This window comes from Coturnix japonica, chromosome 11 (assembly GCF_054131305.1).
Source record: "Coturnix japonica strain WE chromosome 11, WE-NBRP24, whole genome shotgun sequence".
Lineage (NCBI taxonomy): Eukaryota > Metazoa > Chordata > Aves > Galliformes > Phasianidae > Coturnix > Coturnix japonica.
In genome coordinates, this window is record NC_140673.1 from 1942973 (window position 1) to 1962538 (window position 19566).

A 19566-nucleotide genomic window follows, 5' to 3' on the forward strand; every position below is an offset into this window, starting at 1 on the left:
GTTATCTCTGTTTTCAGAGTAAATTTTAGCCTTCAGATTTGCCACTGAGCAGAAGAAGTTATTGAAACATTACTAATGTCTTGCTGCAAAAGCTGAACATCTTGACATGAAGCAGTGAACAGGAGCTGTAGGGAATCTACAGTGTGTCCTCCTGAAATGAATTTTAAAATTTCTCAGCAGTGTCCTTTTCTCTAAAGCTAAAAACTAGAGTAAATGAGTGCTTTCTTGTATTTCCCACATTTTTAATATTATAGATTGAAAACATATTTTGCACTTTTCATGGCAGTTTTTGAGAGCTGTCAAGCTTTATTCAGAGTAATTACATAAGCACAATATACTGTTTTAGTAGCTTGCAAATATATTAAGTATTACAGTTGAAAACATGGAGCAATGATAAACTGAAATTAGCTGGTAGTTTGTTTGTGTTAGCTGTTATGATGAGAAAGTTAATAGAAGCACTGTGCTAACTTCAGTATTTTCACACATACTGAAAACTAAATGTGGAAACATGAAATAGTGTCCTAGGTACCTAAGCTGTTTAAGATTGCAAGGGCTTCAGGCTAGTTGTTTGCCCTAAAAACTAAATGAATGGATAAAGTCTTGTCCCTACTGAAAGTAGTTGGAAATGTGAATCTGTGGAGCCAGGACTCTCCATAATTTTGTTCCTGTTGATATGAAGTCATTTTTGTGCATAGCAGAGACCTGCTTGGGCCCTTAATTTTTCATTCTGTGTGTGCCTAGTTTCTTACAGATCACCAGTGTCATCTCTTGCTCTTCCTGTTACTTGTGCCTGGTGTAGAAGTAACTATGTAAATTCCTGGATGTTGTATGTGTTCTAACTTAAAAATTCACATGCTGTTAGTTAAGGAGTATTTATATACGCATATCTTACAAATATGTTAGGAAGCAATGACAGCCTTCTCTAAATGAGTTGGGTATTGCTGAGACTGATACATAATGTGCAGGAGAGAAAGGGAAGGCAGCAAAGACTATGGCTTTCTATTCAACATCTTGCTCATCCGTGTTGACATTTCCCAGTGCTGGAAGCTCCCTTTCAGGTAGCAGCCCATACTCATTTAGGAAAGACTCCACATCCACAGCAAAGAATTCCTCATTGAATTGTTCAGAAACGCTGATGAAATTGCTCAGAAGCTCTCCACCCTTATAGACTAGCAGAGTGGGAAGCACTTCATCTGAGAAGCGGTCTCCAGCCCCGGTGTTTGAGGCCTTGATCTTGCAGAACTTCACAGTAGTGTACTCTGCTGCAAGGCAGGTTAAGCTGCTGTTCAGAGCATCACAGCCCTTGATACCATCTTCATAAATGTGAACGATGACGGTGGTAGTTTTGCGTTCTTTTTCAATGGCTTCCAGGAACTGTTCTCCATTTTGCAGCTCACACAGATAGCCATATTTAGGCCCAAAACTCAGCCTTTGGTGCATATCCTGCATGCAGCGTTTACGGTATTTTTGTAGGCAACTTTCATCTTCTTTCTCATCATTTATTAATTCATACTCCTGCATACTCATCTGTGAATATTGAGAGAATGCTATATGAATAAGTGGTTGTTTATTGACAGTCAAACAGGAAGGTAAGAAGTTGCTATCTAAAGAACACTGCATAGAAAGGTTAGCTAGAAGAACAACTACTGTTTCTTTAATGCCTCCTGAAGAGATAGGTGTGAGGATCCCATCCTATGGCTTTTAAGCATATTAAATTTTTTTCAGTTGCCATAACCAAAGGTTATTAAATAAAAAATGTATTAAGATAGGGATTGGAGAAGGAAAGGTCAAGCTCCCAGAATTGTATGGTGCATTGTTGTGAAATATACTGCATATTTTACAGAGCTTAAAACCTTCTGGAGAGGGAGCAAGATAAATGGTTGGGTATGTGTTTTAGGTCAGATGCTGCTATTCTCCGGGCAAGTCAGTCTTTTCTCTTTGAATATGCTCTTACTCTTCAGTGGCACTATGTATGTAGATGCCACTATGACAGTGATATGATCTGTGCCCAAGAGGATGCTTCATATTATATTTACAATAGAAATACAGAGTAAAGTTACTGTCAGTAATTCTGATTTGTTTGTGGGATACGATCTCTGCTAAGCTACAGAGGAATTAAGGCTGGATATTTCAAGATTTTCTTGTTTATATAATTGTGTGTTTTATATAATAGAAGTGGTTTGTTTGTTTGTTTTTCTCTTACCTTACGGCAGAATCGCTCTCTGGTATCTTTATCATCTTTACTGAAGGACCTGTGTGGTGAAGACATTTGTCTAAGAATTTCTTTCTTGCTCAAGGGCAAGGAGTCTTTATCTTCACTTTCTAATTTAAACTTTCTCCAGTCATTGATCACACCTTTGGGCCCTAAGAGAGAAGTTGTTAGATGAGAAACTGGTGGCAACAAGAAGCTTCCTTAAGTTTCCCCTTTATTGTCTTGCCTACGTATGCTGCAGTTTATCCACCCCTCTTCCCTTCAGAGTACTCTCTAGGATGGCTGAGAACCGGAGCTTTAGCAGTCAACATATTCATTAGCCTCCAGAAGAGAGTTTCTTTCTAAGCTAGATTTTGGTGATCCAGTTTATATTATTATCATAAAAAATATTTGAGTGATCTACATGAATATTCAACAAGGATGAGGATGTGGAAACTGTTAAAGCTGATATCTTGGCCAAATCCAGCGTTTCATAAATGTAATTTTGCCTTTCCTTGTAGGCAGGATCTGAATGCATGCCAGGCATAACGAGTTGGCAGTCATTGTAAAACTAAAATACTGGAGCCCTCAAGATTTTATTTATTTTAAAATCCATGTATGTTCCACTGGAAGCAAAACCTACAAGGCAGTGGTCTAGTAACTGATTGTAATGCAAATCTTGCTCTTTGGAACTGATTGATTGAATTTGTTAAAGTTTGGAGTGGAGGAGGGAAAAGAAGACATTCATTTCAAAATTCCTATGTTGTTTTTGTCAAAACAAAACACTTAAATTTGCACCATAAAATAAAACCAAAGAATATTTGAATATTTTTAGAGATCAAGTTTACTTCTATGTAAATTCAGGAGCAGATGGTTAAGAAACTCTCCCACTCATGCAAGAGAGCAGTGTTGCCAGTTGCTAAGAATCTGTTTTGGATTTGATTTTGACATCTTGAAAGGCAGCTAAACGCAATACACCCCCTAAATGGAAAGGGAAGGTGAACAATCTTTTGCAAACAAGATTCCAAGACAGGAATTAACCTGTAAGTCTTGGCATAGTGATAAAGATTAAGAAAACAGTGACTTGATTTTAAAAATAATTTAGAAACCTAAGCATAATTATAGTGCCCTACATTTGAGTCTCCGAAAAATACCAACTAAGCCAACAGCAGCAAGGCTTCTTGGGAAAGAACCCTAAAAAACAAGAGCTACAAGTGTTAGTACAGCACAAGAAAAGAAACCCTCAGAGCATAGAAAGGAATGTTTGTCTTAAAGCATATTGTTACCTGCTAGAGAGATAGGATGCAGTGATACCTGTCTATAGAGTACAGTGTCAGTACTCATGAAAAGGCATATTGATTGAGGGCTTAATTAAAAAGAGTTGTGATTCCAAGCAAGAATGTTTTTAAAGCTTTTAAATGCTATGCTGTGTTTGCTAAAAAGATGTGTGTGCAATTTTAGCACTGAATATTCCTTCCGAAAGAAGGAAAAAATAATTCAGCCTTTATTGTGGAACCTTGTAAACTAATTCTAGTATTAGTATGATTCTTGGTTGGTTTGTTTGTTTTCCATAAAAGAAGAATGGAGTTTGTGACTGAAACAATAAACCAACAAGATCTGCATTGGGCAGTTGCTGCTGGAGGCTTCTTCAGATGTCTGCGTTTTTCTTTGGTTTGAGATATGAGGAGGACTGTTACAACATTTGGTTTGGTATTACCTGCCTTTCCATGAGAGCTGTCACAATCCCAACTTGGAGCCTACATTTCTGTTCAAGGACTTTGGCATCCCAGTTAGTGTGGATGGATTCTAGGCTTCCTTAGTGATCAGAGGAAGCTTTGCTTATTTTTAGAAAACAAGTGTAGTCAGTTTTCTTGCCTGTGTGTGTAGCTTGTCCTTCGAAATCTTCTTCCAAACTGGTGTTTGCATTTTCTTCCATTTTGGTGACTGGAGTAGTAGATGCTGCAGGTTCAACAAACAAACAACAAAACAACACACACAAAACAACAACAACAACAACAACAACAAACAAGATAGAAAAGGGATATGTTTACAGCAGGATGGCATGCGATTTGTAGTTTCCTGCAGCAGTCAGTGAAGGTCAGAATACACATACCTCTAGAGTATCATCTTTAAAAAGCAATTGAGATGATATGTCAATCTCTTCCAAAAAATCTCTGGACAAAACCTTAATGAAAATGCCCAGGCTGCTGTTTCATAGTCATCACGGGATATTCAGAGCATGGTGTTCTGAATATAGCACAGACATAGTGCCTATAAACCTTTCTGCTATGGGACTGTTTTCCCCTTGCAGGTGGGAACCTATTAATTCTCCATTCTGCCGGTGTGTTCATTTTTAAGGGTTGCCTGAACTACTCATTTCTCATACAGAGCATGAAGCCAAGTATTTGTACCTGTTGGGTAAGGGACTTCAGGATATCCTGGAGCTAGGCTCTACTGGCTCATCTGGGTTTTAAGGAACTTCTTCTACCTATAGAACAAACCCAAGAGCAAGGCATAGAACCATAGAATACCATGATACAGCAGTGCTCAGGCAACACCCTTTTGTGAGGAGTGTAGAACCACTGCTCTTGTAAGGGAAGAGAGAGGTTTCTGTGTGTAAAGAATTCAGAAGATAAGATGAATTTTGGGTAGTGCCAGAGCATTACAAAGCAGGAGGATTTGAACTCATACTGTTCCGGTCCAAGCTGGTGTTCTGCTGTTTCCTGACAGTCACAATTAGTGTTCTTGGGGTCCTCTAACTTCCACAAGCAGATCAATTTTCTGTGTCGGAAGGTTAAAGAAGTTTCCTTAGTAGATGAAAACTGTAATTCTAATGTGATCAAATGTCACTGTCCACAGGAGTCTTAAGAAAGACAATCTGAATGTTCCCATTTTTTCCAGACTAGGTTTATTAAGTTTTAGCTGTTCACGTGTTAAGGTGGAATCTTAAAGTAAATCCTAAGATGCCACAAAGCCAAGACTGGTATATTTGAAAGCTGCTGATGAGTTAGACCTGAATGGCATCAGCGTAGTCACAAGTGTGCACAAGAGGATATATACATTCCTTTTTTACCAATTTGCATCAAAGGATAGAGTGGAATGGTGGCTGAGCAAGACACAAGGGATCTGATTCTCATGTGCACTGGGATTAATCATAATTAGTAAATGTCAGTATAAGCCTTTCCACACATGTAGCTGGCAATTAATCGAACCAATCAAAATTAGTTTGGGATGAAAGTATATAAGAAACTAGTAGAAATTCTTTATGTAGACATATCTGTAGGTAGGTTTTTGACAGTGCGTAAACCCTGATTACTGGACCAATTTTCTTTCAGTTGATTTTGAATAGAAGTATGAAGCTAATCCCTTCTCACATATGCAAAACTGAAAATCTTTCCTATTACAGTAATATACAGCTCAGTGAACATGCTAGCTCAAAGCCTTGGAAGTTCATCTCAGCTCTTACCCTAGTATCTACAGGAAGCTGTACAGTGTGCTGATACTGAGGATATTTTTTCTTCCATGAGGACTGAGAAGATTGGATGATGGCAACTGATCAATTAAGAAATGAACCCCCTCTTTAAAACATACATTAGTGATCTGTTATGCCTAATAAAGATGAAACAATTAGATGAATAATAGCAACACAAAGTTGCATTTCACCACTCTATTGAAGTGACATAAGACAATGATATTAACAATATGCAGACTGGTAAGCTGACCATAGGCCTGGGAGCTGGGAACTCCTAAAATTCGATGGCACAGCCTTCTGCTGAGTCACTGTGAGCCTGGAGCAAGTCATGCAAATTATTATTCTTTCCTCTCAATGAAGTTATAAATATTTATAGTTCTCAGCTTGATGCGGCAAGAATCAGGCTGTCCAAGCCAGGTGTTTCCCAGTTAGGCACCCGAGGACACAAGCATATGAACATGTAACTGCAAGGAGATCCATGGGAAGCTATGTTATTGGATCGGTTGTATCTTCTGTACTACATACCCCTCCCAAAATTGCAGTCCTGAGATCATCAGGGTAGGGAATTCTCCTGTGTCTTAGTGAAGTACTCAGATGTGTTCTTTGTTGTTTCTGGTTTGGTTTGGTTTGTTTGGTTTTGTTGTTTTTTTTTGGGGGGGGGCAGTGGGAGGGTGGGAGGGGGTGGAGGTGCTTGAGGGGTCTTTTGTGACACAAGCATGCTGTATTTCCTACATTTAAAATAGGTTCCTAATATTTGGATAAATACGAGGATACTGGTAACTGAGTTCTGCCAGCTCTAAAGCATGTTTTGCAAGTTAGAAATACACCCAGCCATTACTTGTACAAATGTTTAAAATCATGAAGGCAGCAGGATGCTGAGATAGCAAAGCAAACAGCGTAAATCCACATGGACAGACTAGAACATTTGTGTTCACTCTCCCAACTGTCGCTGTATCCCTATTGGTTGACTCACTGTGCTGTTTTTCAGGGATTTAAGGTCATCTGTTAACACAGTCCCCTTAAACCTGAATTGACCCTACAGCCTGCAGGATCACATTGCTAGGAGGCAATGGTTAGTTGCATGAGGGTGATGCGGATGAGAATTTTATATTCACTGGGAATTCCTTTGCTTGTTCCTTTTTTGGCACTTTTTTGGCAGTGGCGAAGCTGCTGTTCTCATCTCTCCAGATTGCTCTGCAACAGTGTAATTCTCCAGGCTTTTCAGTGGTTACTCAGGAGTGATCTTTGAGCGGAAGCTGCCAAACACAACAATACTGGGTAGCTTTGTGCTTGTGATATAAAGACTGTAAATTCAATTTCATTTATCTGCTATTACTATTTTTAGAATGATTGCTCCCATAAGCCTACAGAATTACTGAGCTTCTCTACTTTTATATTTCTTATTTTTGGGTCACAAGGTCACCAGAACTACAACTAGGAATTGTCACAATATAACCCATTAATTACACTATCTTGTGTTTGATGGAGGCTTCTGTGAAAAGGCATGTGAAAATGTGTTGATCAGATGGTTATAGGTAGTATATTTCTTGAGAAAGCTTCTTGTTTGCGTTCTATAGGGATGTCCCTGGTCAGTTGTAGCCATCTTGCAAAACTTCTTTCTGCTTTAAACCTGTTTGTTGTTTGTTTTGTTTTGGTCTTTCTGGAAATGTGCAGTTTCAGACTGTTGCTAAACATTTACTTTGTATGAGAGCACACGGTGAGAGCCAGAACATCCTGAGATGGGAGTCAAATAGATCAGCAACACGAGATGATATGAAGTGATAATCAAGTGATAAAATATCATTACTAAAGCTGTTTTAGCCAAACTCTAAGGAAGTGTCTGTAGACCACTCAGGAGGCCAACTGCATTGCTATTGATCTAAATTATCCCCTTTGCAACAATTTAACAGCATGTGACAGCTAGATTAAGAAAAGCCTTGTGGGAAAAAAATAAATTTAGGAGAGATGTGTATTATACATATTGAGTTTCCAAAGCAGCTCAGGAAGAAAGCATGTAACCTGTGTATTTATAAAAGTAGTTTATCTTTGTAATATATTGGTTTTGCAAATACAAAAATAGTGCTGTTTAGTGGTAACCTATAGTTAGAGGAGAGAAGGGAAAAAAAATCTCTAAACAAACTGTAAAAGACAAGATGCATAATGTAAAGGACAAAGCCAACAAACAAAACTTGCTTCCTAAATTAAAAGTTTTTGCCAGTAGTCCAATAAGTAAACACAATAAATATTTTTCTCAACATATAAACAAGCTCTAGGCAAAAATTTCCTGCTCTCCACATGTACTAATCCTCCTGAAAATGATGATTTATTTACAAACTATAAATCAACATTATGCTGCTAATCCTTGGCAATCAGTGGAAAATTGCCTATGAACTGTGAAGTTTACTGGACTTGTGGAAATGGAAGGAAGAAAAGTAAATGGTGTCTCCAAAAGATCCTTGTCAGTGAGATGTAATTGCAAGTTTATATCTTGAGCTGTGTGTGGATGGTTGGTTAGCCAGCATATGCACCCAGATTGTCTGGTGAGGCTCTTGCCTAATGAAAAAAGTGCTTCAACCGCACTTCCCTCTATCCAAGCACAAATGTGAATCTCTGCTCTGCTTTCCCGGTGTCCATTTGCAGAATTTCTTCCCTGTGAGACACATCACCTCTGTCACTTGATACTGAACTTAGCAGGTAGATGGGCACTTGATAAAGCAAGCAAGCCAAAGGAAGAAGTAGGTGTAGACTTGAATGTTTTAAATGTTTAGGTTGAATTTAGAAGAAACAAATAAAATAATATATTCTGAACAATATAGTAAAAACGGTGTTCTACATATTTTTCCTAATAGACTGGCAGTAGTACTGCAGCAACTCTAATCTTACAGTTTTATCACTTCGGCTTCTTATGTCGATACGCATTTTCCTGCAGGTATTTACCATTTTATGGTCTTTGTCCATGACAAAATAGTGGAAATAAAGAGACACAAGTGAAAATCTTGCATCTGAAGGACTCTGGTCTCATTACATTTGGTGTAATCCAATAGTGAGATCTGAACTTCCTCTTCTAGACTGTGTTCAAATGTTACTCCCAGACCGTTTCTAGGAAGAGATCCTGACTGTAACTGGAACACAGCATCACCTGCACCATGTAGGCAATGGCAGTTTTTCAGCATAGCAGAATCAAGAGCCTTCCACATAGAAGACTGTACCTTCTGTTGGGACTGGAGGCAGTAGGCATCCTTCTGTGCTAGCAATAGTGACAGATTTCCGAAGAGCCTAATCCAGCTCACCAGTGTCACTGAAGCTTTCACAGTGCCTTTTGTGCACTGCAGGGTGTGATCTGCAGCATGGAATATAAATTGTGTGTTTGAGGTTATATTTGCACAGTTTGGTTAGTTAGGATGCATATGCTTTAGCTCTGGACATGATCTTATTGCTACTCTAGTGACTATACAGTTACCACCTTTGCAACAGATTGTTCATATTTTGCTCCATGTTCTGTATGTTGTGTTGTTCTTTCTGTTAGTTACAATGCATGTTTGCATAATATAAGAAACTTGGAGGGGTGGGGTTGAAAGCACATCAGTATCGTATGAACCAGATGGTCTCTTCGTAAAAAATTTTAAAAAGATCCATCATCTGTCATGTATGCAGTTAGAATTGCAAGTGGCATTAACATCATTACGTAAGCAAAGGCAGTGTCAAGGTCTGAGGTCAGAATTTCAGACCAGTTGCCAGCACAGCACCGAGGGACTGGAAAGCCTTAAGCACCTCTAATCACCAGGAGCAGGTCACTGGTGCACCAAAGCAGATAGCTGCTGGCCAGAAGTGCCTGCAGAAGTGCCTACAGCTCCCTTTGTATTTAATGATGTGTGATAGTTTCCATCTAGGTGGGTAAATTCTGGTTTTGGAGCTGACCTTCAGATCTTTGGTCACCCCATGTGATCATTTGCAGCAGCGCGGTGCTGCTGAGATTTGTCAGTGAAGAACTAGATGGGTAGTTGAGCACTTTGTGGGCTTAGCTGGTGTGGTGTATCACACAGAGTTACACATCACAGTGTCTGAGGAAAAAAACAAGTCATAATTCTGGAGTGGGACCTTATTAGCTTAAAGAAGAGGTTTGAGAGGAAGAAACCCAGGAGGGGTTGACGTAGAAAGCTGTCAGCTTCACTGCAGATTACTGTGACTGATGAGAGGGTTATTGGATTATTTGTTCTATCTGCTTTGGAGCAGTTACGTTGTTCTTTATCTGTGAGGTGGAAACAGGTTCTGTTCAGTGTTTCGGTTATAAAGGCTTTTACTGTAAGAAAATTCCATAAATCCTTAATGTGTCCTGGCTTCACAGCATTGTATTAGGTTTAAAATCACTGGATAAAAATGTATATTCTTTTTTTTTTTTTAAAGAGTTTTCCTAAATTAGACCTATAATTATGCATATGAAAAAAAATTGAAGTGTTATGGATCATGTTTTGTAGTTTGCCAATTTCTTTCATTATTTAGTTATTCAACTGCCAGATCTGATTGTCTTTATAAAATTAGACTTTTTATTTTCGGGTTTCACTCTGAAATGGAGAATTAGCTCAACTTCTTTTACACCAGTCTACTTCTCCATACTATCACTATGTCCTGTATGGGGAGGGAGCAGGTAGGCATTAGTTTAAGATTAATATTACCAATTTTCTATTAAGATTAAGAAGATTTAAAACAAAACAAAAAACCAACCCAAACAAAAACAACCCTAAACCACAGAAAACCACCCAACGCACAGTACTAAAAACATAAGTGGTAAATGTCCTGAAATTCAGGATTTTACTCAGCAGCCAACATTTTGAAACGGGAATATCTGAGGTAACAAGCCTCAATCCATGTTTAACCTCAATGCCTGACCTGACTTGTCCTGCAAAAGTCAGGACAGATGTTTCAGTTGATATTAAAGTGTGTATTTAGTTTCTGAACTCTAAGTAAACATCTGTATGCCTGCTCAAAATTAACATATTCCTGAACAATTTGCTGGAGCTTTTTTGCTGAATAACACTGAGTAACAAGATGCTGCTGAGAGGTTTTTCAAGCTCAGTTGAGTGTTTGGTCTAAAATCTCTTTTAGTCTTAAATCTCTAGTCTTTAAACTAGAACTCAGTGACTGGAAACAGGCATTCAGAGAGGCTGAAAAGTTTTTGTGAAAAAGGCAAGACACTGACATTGGTTGAGGTGTTAATTGTGAAGGTCTAGAGGCAGAAGTACCTGGTGGGCATTTCAGAGGGGCTTAAGCTGCTATTTTCTGTCAAAAGGAAAGAGCCCCTGCAGGGAGTCTGGGGGAATCTTAAGTTGTGACTTTGACTGAAACTCCACTTGACTGTTTGGGTGTGATGTTTGATTGTGGTTGCCTGTTAAATGTGTGAGAAGCTGCCTACAGAAAACAGCAAAATAAGAAAAACAATATTTAATTCTGGTGATTTTTCTTCTTAGCTTGGTTGTTTTTTTTTGTTGTTGGTTTTTGTTTGTTTGTTTTGTTTTGTTTTAATGTATATTTGTAATTGTAAAAGTATCTCAACATGCATTCTTGCTTTTGCTTTTTTTTTTGTAGCTGTACTTTGTTACCATTATGTGCAAAAGACAGGATTGACCTTGCAATCGGATTTGGTATAAATGCTGTGTCTACCTAAGCAGCTTTATATATTAATTTTATAGAATTAGGCAATTGAACAGAATTTGTTTACAACTGCTTTGAATTTTACGTTTTCTTAATTCCTGGCTATCTCTGACCATTCTTTGGGATATGTGAAGGTTTTGTTTGTCACATTCCTGTCATTTTAGAAGTTGTGTTCGCTTCTGGTTCTAACACTGGATAACAGCAGTACCTTCCACTGGAGCTGGACTTAGTCACCCCAGTTGAATTCCCTCTGAGAAAGAAGAACAGAGTGCAACTTGTAACTCTTAGGACAAGCCAGCTCTTGAGAGAGAGTATTAACTTCTTGTCAGTTTTATTTGGTTGATGTGTGTTTCGTGGTGATTGTTCTAGCATAAGGTAAGGCACTGCAGACCAAATAAGAATATGCTCTGTTAAGGAGAGGTATATTGATGAAGAACCCATCTTGAACCTGTGCTTTTAAGTAGTACTTGTGTCCTCCTTGCTGCCTTGTAATTGTTCTCTTAGGACTGACAGACTCAAGCAGACAGACTCACTTGTAATGGCAAAAGTGTTTTGTTTCTATATATTATTCTAATATAATATCTACGTTTTAAGGCACTGAAGGGTGAAATGTTTTCCTTTCTCAAAGTAATAAGTGGGGCTTCCTGGTTTGGAGGTTATTTTTCATATTTAACTTATCAGAGAAGGTATGCATGTAAATGTGGTGTATGTGGTAAAGGCAAAAAGGAAACCCGAATTGGATCAGCACGTCCTAAATAAGTGCAAAGAGAAAGTTTCCTCTGATTAACTATAAAGCTGTGTCAGTTAGATGTATGTTTTTTACTTGGATATTTGCCAAAGGAAGTTATAATTGTTTAGAATGCATTAAATGATGAATGCTCAAGTCCCATTCCAACCATCTGCAGCTTTACAGGGCATTAGGCTGGATTGCTTTTCCTTCTCACTCACATTATCAGGTGTAACAGTGTCTTCACTGTATGATTCTGACACTTCTGTGGCAACTCCAGATGCATGAAATGAAAACAGGAATTTATTCCTCACATTACTTTAACCAGATGATGACAGCCAAAGCAGACAATATTGTATGACCACAGAGAGCGCTGCAGAGCTGTAATTTCAGTAGGGTTTAAATTACTTATTAGTTTATTCCTTGCCTGTACTGTGTTTTTTTTTTGTTGTTGTTGTTATTTTTTTTTAAACCACTGGTATCGTTCCAGTGATTTCACATTTTTCTTCAGCTTGCATGATTGATTCTTGATTATAAACAGTGAACTTTTGCCAGCAAAACTGTAAACAACCTTACTTGGCTTATCTGCTGGAGATTAGAATTAATGTTTATGCTTTCTTTATAGACAAAGACCAAGGATAGTTGGAGTGCAGTTACATATAGTAACTAATGCATTGACACAGGTTTTCTCTGACTGTGTAAATAAATGTCACAATTTGGAGAGAACACTGGTGACTTAAAGCATATGCCTTTCCTGGCCTACCCCAAAAACAGAGCTCGCATAAACAGCAGATTGAATTTATTTATGTAGGGCGTAACTTCTGGGCTTAATTTTCTGTGTGGATCTACATGTTCCTAAGACAGTCACATGAACTGCCACAAGCCCTGTTGTGAAATTAATTCTGAATATTTTAGCCTTTGCTATGGTCAGACTGTAGTTATATTAACTTTTAAGAAGTTAATTTCATTGCAGTGATCTAGTAGTGGTATTTTATTTTTTCTGGAAAGTGTCTAACATATTCTCCTTTCTTGTGTTAAGATGCGTCAGCATCAACAGAAAATGGCTTGTTGTAACTCGAAGCATGAATATCAGGAAGCTTATTTACCTGAGGCAGAGCAAGGGAGAATAAGGGAAAGGGGAAAAGGAAAATAAATGTAACAAAATTGTTTTCTCTGGAAAAGATCTTACCATGAATTCCTTTGATTCATATCAATCTCTTCTTTTATGCACCCCAGCCTGGTGTGTGCGCTAATACAGTGTTCAAATGCCAATTTACCTCCAGACAGAATTTGGAGCAAATTCAGTATTACGTGTCACCTATGTGATGTGAAAAGAAGCAATGCTTATTCAAAACAGAAGTAACAGTATTGCTATCCTAGGTATGGGCAAAGATATCTGAATTCCTTTGTTTCTTCAGTTCTAATTTCATGAACAAATTGGCAGTGCACTTAACAGCATGAGTTTCTGGTGAGTAAAATAGGAAGTGAGTGGCAAATATCTGAACACCATGTTCCTTGTCATAAAACCCATAGGCTGGCAGCTTGCCCTACATCCCCAACTTTTGCAACATCACTATGCATAGGTTTGGTGCAGCTGCTTCAGAAACCTGCTGTAGAATTTAGGTACTTTCTGCAAAGTGTCACAGTAGTTCTGTTCCATTGCTGCTGTGGCTGATGTGATAGAATCAGCCAGGTCCTCATCTCTTCTCATAGCAACAGCTGGTCAGAGTAATCTAAGATGGGATATCAAGAGTGTGTGCCCTGGTGGCGCAGTGGTAGAAATGCTGCGTTGCAACACCGGGGCCTGGGTTCGAATCCCCCCTGTGGCACAAGTGGTAGAAGTGCCCCTCTGCTACACAGGAGGGCTGTAGTAGTCCAGGGGCTGGACTCGATGATCTCTAAAGTCCCTTCCAACCTGCACGAGACTGTGATACTGTGATACTGTGTGATAGTAGAAATGTTCTCATGATGTTTTTTCTTCTCCCTCCAGATGCAGCAGAACGTAACACTTGTTTAAACGTGAGCTGCTGTAGATACCTGACTGTAGATTTTGAATTAACTGCAGCAGGCACTAGGGGTGGATGGAGTAGCAGCCATATGCAGCTTGCTGTATGTCTGAAGGGAGAAGAATTCTATAAGCTCTAGGAATAATAAAATCTGATTTTCTAGTGAATTTGGTGTTTAAAAGCTTCTTGGCATGGTTTCAGCCTTCCAGGGTTTTATTTTTTTATTTTTATTTTTATTCACCAGCGTTAAAGATGTGAATGCATGCTAGACTGCTCTCTCAGTCAGTAAACACTAGATAGTTCTATGTGGCAGCAAGTAATACCTGTATTTTATGCATTGTAGGAGAGTCTTAGGTGGCTCATCAGAGTTCATACTGAACTAAAGCTTATCATTAAATTATAAAGTTCTAAAATTACTGATATCTCAAAAGACAGTTCAGTGGCCTGAAACCCTTTTGGACAGAACCCCATTTTTATATACAGATATGCTACACTAACTATTCTTGAGAGGAAACAGGTAAGGGTAATGGTAACAAAATTTTGTTTTCATTGGAAGGAGTGACATACTGGACCCCAAATAGTGCATGGACATGGCTATTGCAAGGGCACTGAGAAAATCCCTAAGGTTTAATGGCGCTATATTTAGAAGCAGGCTAAGTGGCTGGCATGTTTCCTCATTGGATACAGCCTGACTTTAGCGCGAGCAGGGAGGTGGTTGTCTCTCTGTACTTGTCACTGGTGAAGCCACACCTCAAGTACTGCATTCAGTTTTGGGCTCCCTGCTCACTGCTAGAAAGACATTGGTGCCCTTGAGCGTGTCCAAAGATAGGCAATGAAGCTAGTGAAGGGTGTGGAAATCAGCTCTTATGAGGATTGGCAGAGGGAACTGGGAGCGTTTAATCCAGAGAAGAGAAAGCTCAGGACAGACCTTATTGCCCTCTTACAGCTACTTGAAGTGAGGCTGTGGCAAGGTGGGGGCAGCCTCTTTTCCCAGATAGCTACTGGTAGTGCAAGAAGTTGCACCAGGGAGGGTAGAGGAAAATATTAGGAAAAACGTGCTCTCAAAAAGAGTGGTGAGGTATTGCAACAGGCTGCGCAGGGAAGAAACACAGAGATGTGGTACTTAGGGGTGTGGTTTAGTGGGCATGATGGTGATGGGCTGTTGGTTGGACTAGATGATTTTAGCAGTCTTTTCCAACCTTGATTCTGTGATATTATGATCTTTCTGATGGTTTGTTTCATCCTGTTTGTCTGAAGCCTTAACAAGCTTATTTTTAACTAGGCTGTAAGTATGTTTTATCTGTGACAAAAAAAGTGTTTTATCTGTGACCAAAAGTGATATATAACAAAATGGAGACAGCATTCAGCACACATGTGGGTGATGATGGGCATTAGTCAAATGCTGCCTTCTGGAATTTCTTTTCAAGAAATTAATAAGGTTTCCCCAGGACCAGTTTTGCACATCATGAGAGTTCAAAGGACAACACCATAAAATTTAGCATTGACATGTGTGGATTTGAAATTGCCAATGGAGGCATTTCATCATTGCATGATTTCAGAGAGGTGAAATGCAAGACTTTATCTCATCTTTTTTTTTTTATTTTTTAATTTTTTAATTTTTTTATTTTTTTAAATACTCTGCTTTATTTAAAAATTTCAAAGACATTCCTTAGGGGGGGATCTCACTGAAAAGGAATAACTATTATCTTTACTGGTTTAAGCATGGGCAGCATCCTGCCATAAGAAGAAACTATAATCTGTGGTTATCTTTGAGTACTGCTAGCTATTTAAATAGGATTTCAGTAATTATGAAGGGTAGGTCTCTGCAGAGGAATTATTTTATTTGATCCTTTTGTAAAAACGACAAGCTGTTGTTATGGTATGCTTTCATCTCAAAGTGAGATAAGATACTTAGCTCCTTGCAAAACAACTGTCCTTAAGGAACTGCATGAATGGGATAATTGAAGAACATTTAAGCTGTGATGTCATTATGAATTATTGTTATACCAGTTTAATGACAAGAATATGCCATTATAAAACAAATTTAATTTCAAGGTGTCATTTTAATTCATTACTTAAACATGTTCAAGAATAGCAGTTTTGTATGAGGCTGAAAAAAAATCTGAATCTACCACTCCACATGGTTGAGGTTACTTAGAAGTTACTGCTGCTCTGTTGGTAGAGCCTTATGCAGTTGGCCAGCTTGAATAACAAGAACAATAGTTAAAAAAAATGTAAAGGTCTTTGACCATGCAGAGGTTTCTCTTGCAGTTGGTACTTAGTTAGGAATGTCTGAGATATACCCAGCTCATTAGGACTCAGCTTAGCTCTCTACAGAAACCACATTTTGCACACGGTTTCTTTCTATTCTTTTGGGTGATTGCAGTGAGAAAAACTATTTGGCTTTCGCTCAGTGCAATTTCTTGTGTTATTGTTCTTTCTCTTCTATTATCTGTAACAATTACAATGGAAGGGGTTCTAGATCATCGAATAGAGTTTGTTGTTATGGCAGTCAAGTATATAGAGTTATTGTTTTTTAGGTTCATCATACTTCCCGTACTTGTTACCCTCATCTTGCATACCAGTTTGAAGTCAAACTACCAATGAAAAATTGAAATATTTATTAATACAAGAGTTGACATGAATTCACAAAGTCTTTCTCTTGAAGTAGTTGAAAAGCATTATTATTTTTTGTTTGAGTTTTCGTTCTTCTACCAGAGTGTGCTGTTCTCTTAATCTTGCCAAGTGCTGTTCCCGCATGATAATTGGGTAGATCCCATTTCTCTCATTAATTTTATGTTCAACTCATAGTTCTTGAAAATGCTCTGTACTTAAATACTGATTGTAAAAATTCCTCTTTCACTTGAACCCAGTAGGTGTTGAACATTATAACTTAAAGGCAAAAACTGTGGCATATGCTTGACTCAAAATAATGAAATTCTTCATATTGATTTGTAGCTGTTCAAGCTTGTGTTTAAATCTGTGAGAGTCATTTCACTCTGCTGGGAATTCAGACCATAATCCTTCTGCTCATTCAAGAAAGTTGGCATCAAGGTTATAATTCAGTCTAACTGATATTATTACCTATGTACCTTAAAGCAAAGATTATTGTGTAGCTTAGCATGGCTTAGTACTAAAAGCTAGTTTGCATTCTCCAGCTGAGTTCGCTGGATCCTGTCACCACATTAAACAGACTGAATTGTGTGGAGACAACTTGATTTTTCTTCCCTTTCTTTGCTCACAAATGTCTAACCACACAGCTATGCAGTCTCTGAAGAGTTTTCCACCTATACGTGACTCATGGAATGTAAGTTTGTTATTCTAGTTTTATACCACTGTCTGTCTGCTAATAGTCTAAGAAGACAGTAGGTCTAAAAATGGGATGAAAATGTAACACTGATGAAGTTTTTTTGTAAGTTCAATCTTCTGCACTAAAAAAGTATTCTGCATTTGCAGAGCTTTTGCTTATGGTGATAATTACAGCCTCATATATCCATGTTTAGTTGCACAACAGAGCTGACTGTTCTCTGTAGTCCAGTCTAGTATCTGGTACAGTATTTCTTGAAAGTTATCTCCCTGCTGCTGGGAGTTCCAACTGTATCAGTCAGACCCTTTTTTTCCCACAAATCCACACTCTCTTTGCTTTTTTTTTTTTTTTTTTAAGTTTTTTTAAAATATATATGTGTGTGTGTGTTTTGTTTTTTTTTTTTTAAAGGGATTGGAAGGGGCCAGGAATGTCCTTTAAGTCTGTAATTTGCATAGGAGAAAGAAATACAGATGTGATAAGGATATGAACACTTGGCATCGTAAGAATCTTGAAGATGTGAGATACCTGTTGGCTTTTTAGTTTCTGTAAATTAGGAACAAATAAGGCTAGGAACCTTGGAGTGGTGTCAAGATATATTGTTGCCAGTAATGAGTTTCCTTTATTACTGGAATCCAGTCATTGCGTATAGTGGTGCTGAGCAACCATCTTTAGCTGTGTAACCTGTTTTCAAGTTTTATTATTTTTATTACTGTCTCTCATTCCCTAATTTCATCTCTCCATGATTTGAGCTGTGCTGCAATTGGAGTTTGTAGGATTTGACACTAATATTTATAACAGAGATCAGGTTAAAATCCTATTTTGAAATAGGATGAAGTAGTCATGTCTAATGACCTATGTGATGGCAGCTGCAGAAGAATGGCTTTTTTAACTGTTCCCTCCTGTTAAAAAACATTCAAGTACTTGCACAAAGCTTTTAAAACCATTGCTTTTGAAGGTCATAGCATATTACTTCTGTAAGCTGACTGGAAACAAATTGCTTAGAACGGTACAATTCACACCTGCTTATCTTTTCGTGAGCTGTGGAGCATCAAAAAATAAAGGCATACTGAACTGCTATACATACTAAGTTTTCTATGTTTGCTTGTGCCATAGCTATTTTCTAAGGATTGACATGCCTAAAAAATATTAGTGCCTGTTAAGTCCACTACCAGTCCAAGTCTTGACAAAGACATGCCTTTAAAAACAATAAAATACTGATTCTAAGTAAAGCCTTCTCTGCATCTCCTCTGAGTGGAGAACTTAATGTGTTTTCCATTGGGGTCAATGGCAGTGGCCTTGAAGAAGGTAGGTTCAGCAGCTACAACAGGAGCATATTTTCATATGATACATCTACTTATAATTTTAGTTACATACTTGCAACCTGCCTTAAATTAATGATGTTATACCAGCTGCATTCTAATCCAGTATGTTTCATTTATTATTTTTACACCAATATCAATATTGAACAAAACTCTTTTGCAACAAAACAATTCCAAGCCTGAAATTAGATAGATAGGAAAGATACAAAAACTTCAGTTTCAATGAAATCGATGACAAAATCAAAGAAAAAGAGGTACAATTCCATCCAAGGAATATAAAAGCTGCCTTAAATTAGACAGATGTCTGTTCCAGTAGTCTGGGCACAGGAAGCAACTCAGAAGTCAGATTTACAACATGCTTTCTCTTTGCCAAAATTACTCTCATCTGGAGTGATTCACCTTTTACCATAAAACTAGAGTAACACCTGCATTTATTTAAAGCATGAACGGTTACATTTCAGTCTGATGCCAAAGGTGAGGTTCTTCTGACAGACCGTATTGGTGAAGTTTATCTACTAGAATGTTTAATACTCTACTAATAATCTTTTTGCAGCTGTGGCAAACTTTTAAAAACTGTTTTTTATTCCCCTACTAACATAAAGCTTGAAAGGCAATCAACATACAAATCACTCTACCTGAGAGGTTTAGTTGCTCAACTCTTCTTTTTTCAAGTGTTGACAAATGCCCTTGATGGTTTCGAGGAGAGGAGCTGGATTACAACTGAACGTAGATAGACCTGGTCTCAGATTTACGTCTCTGTATAATGATGACCCTTGCAGAAATAGCTTCAGACGGGTAATAGGATTATCATAAGGGAATTAAAAAATTCTGTTCATTAGTTTGAGCCAATGAAGTTGCAGGCTAGATAGAGATTTAAAGGATTTAGTGCGTAGAT

General features: G+C 38.1%; 2 protein-coding genes across 10 annotated transcripts in view; one reads left to right on the plus strand and one right to left on the minus strand.

The window, feature by feature from the left end:
- Window positions 1-19566, plus strand: part of ODR4 (odr-4 GPCR localization factor homolog) — a 73943-nt gene that overhangs the window by 24669 nt on the left and 29708 nt on the right. The window lies entirely within an intron of this gene.
- On the minus strand, window positions 852-19440 carry PDC (phosducin). The gene is made up of 4 exons (XM_015869878.3): window positions 19307-19440; window positions 4067-4150; window positions 2204-2364; window positions 852-1527 (listed from the first exon to the last, which is right to left on the minus strand). The coding sequence occupies exons 2-4, from the start codon at window positions 4125-4127 to the stop codon at window positions 1000-1002; spliced, it is 750 nt and encodes a 249-aa protein (XP_015725364.1). The 5' UTR covers window positions 4128-4150; window positions 19307-19440; the 3' UTR covers window positions 852-999.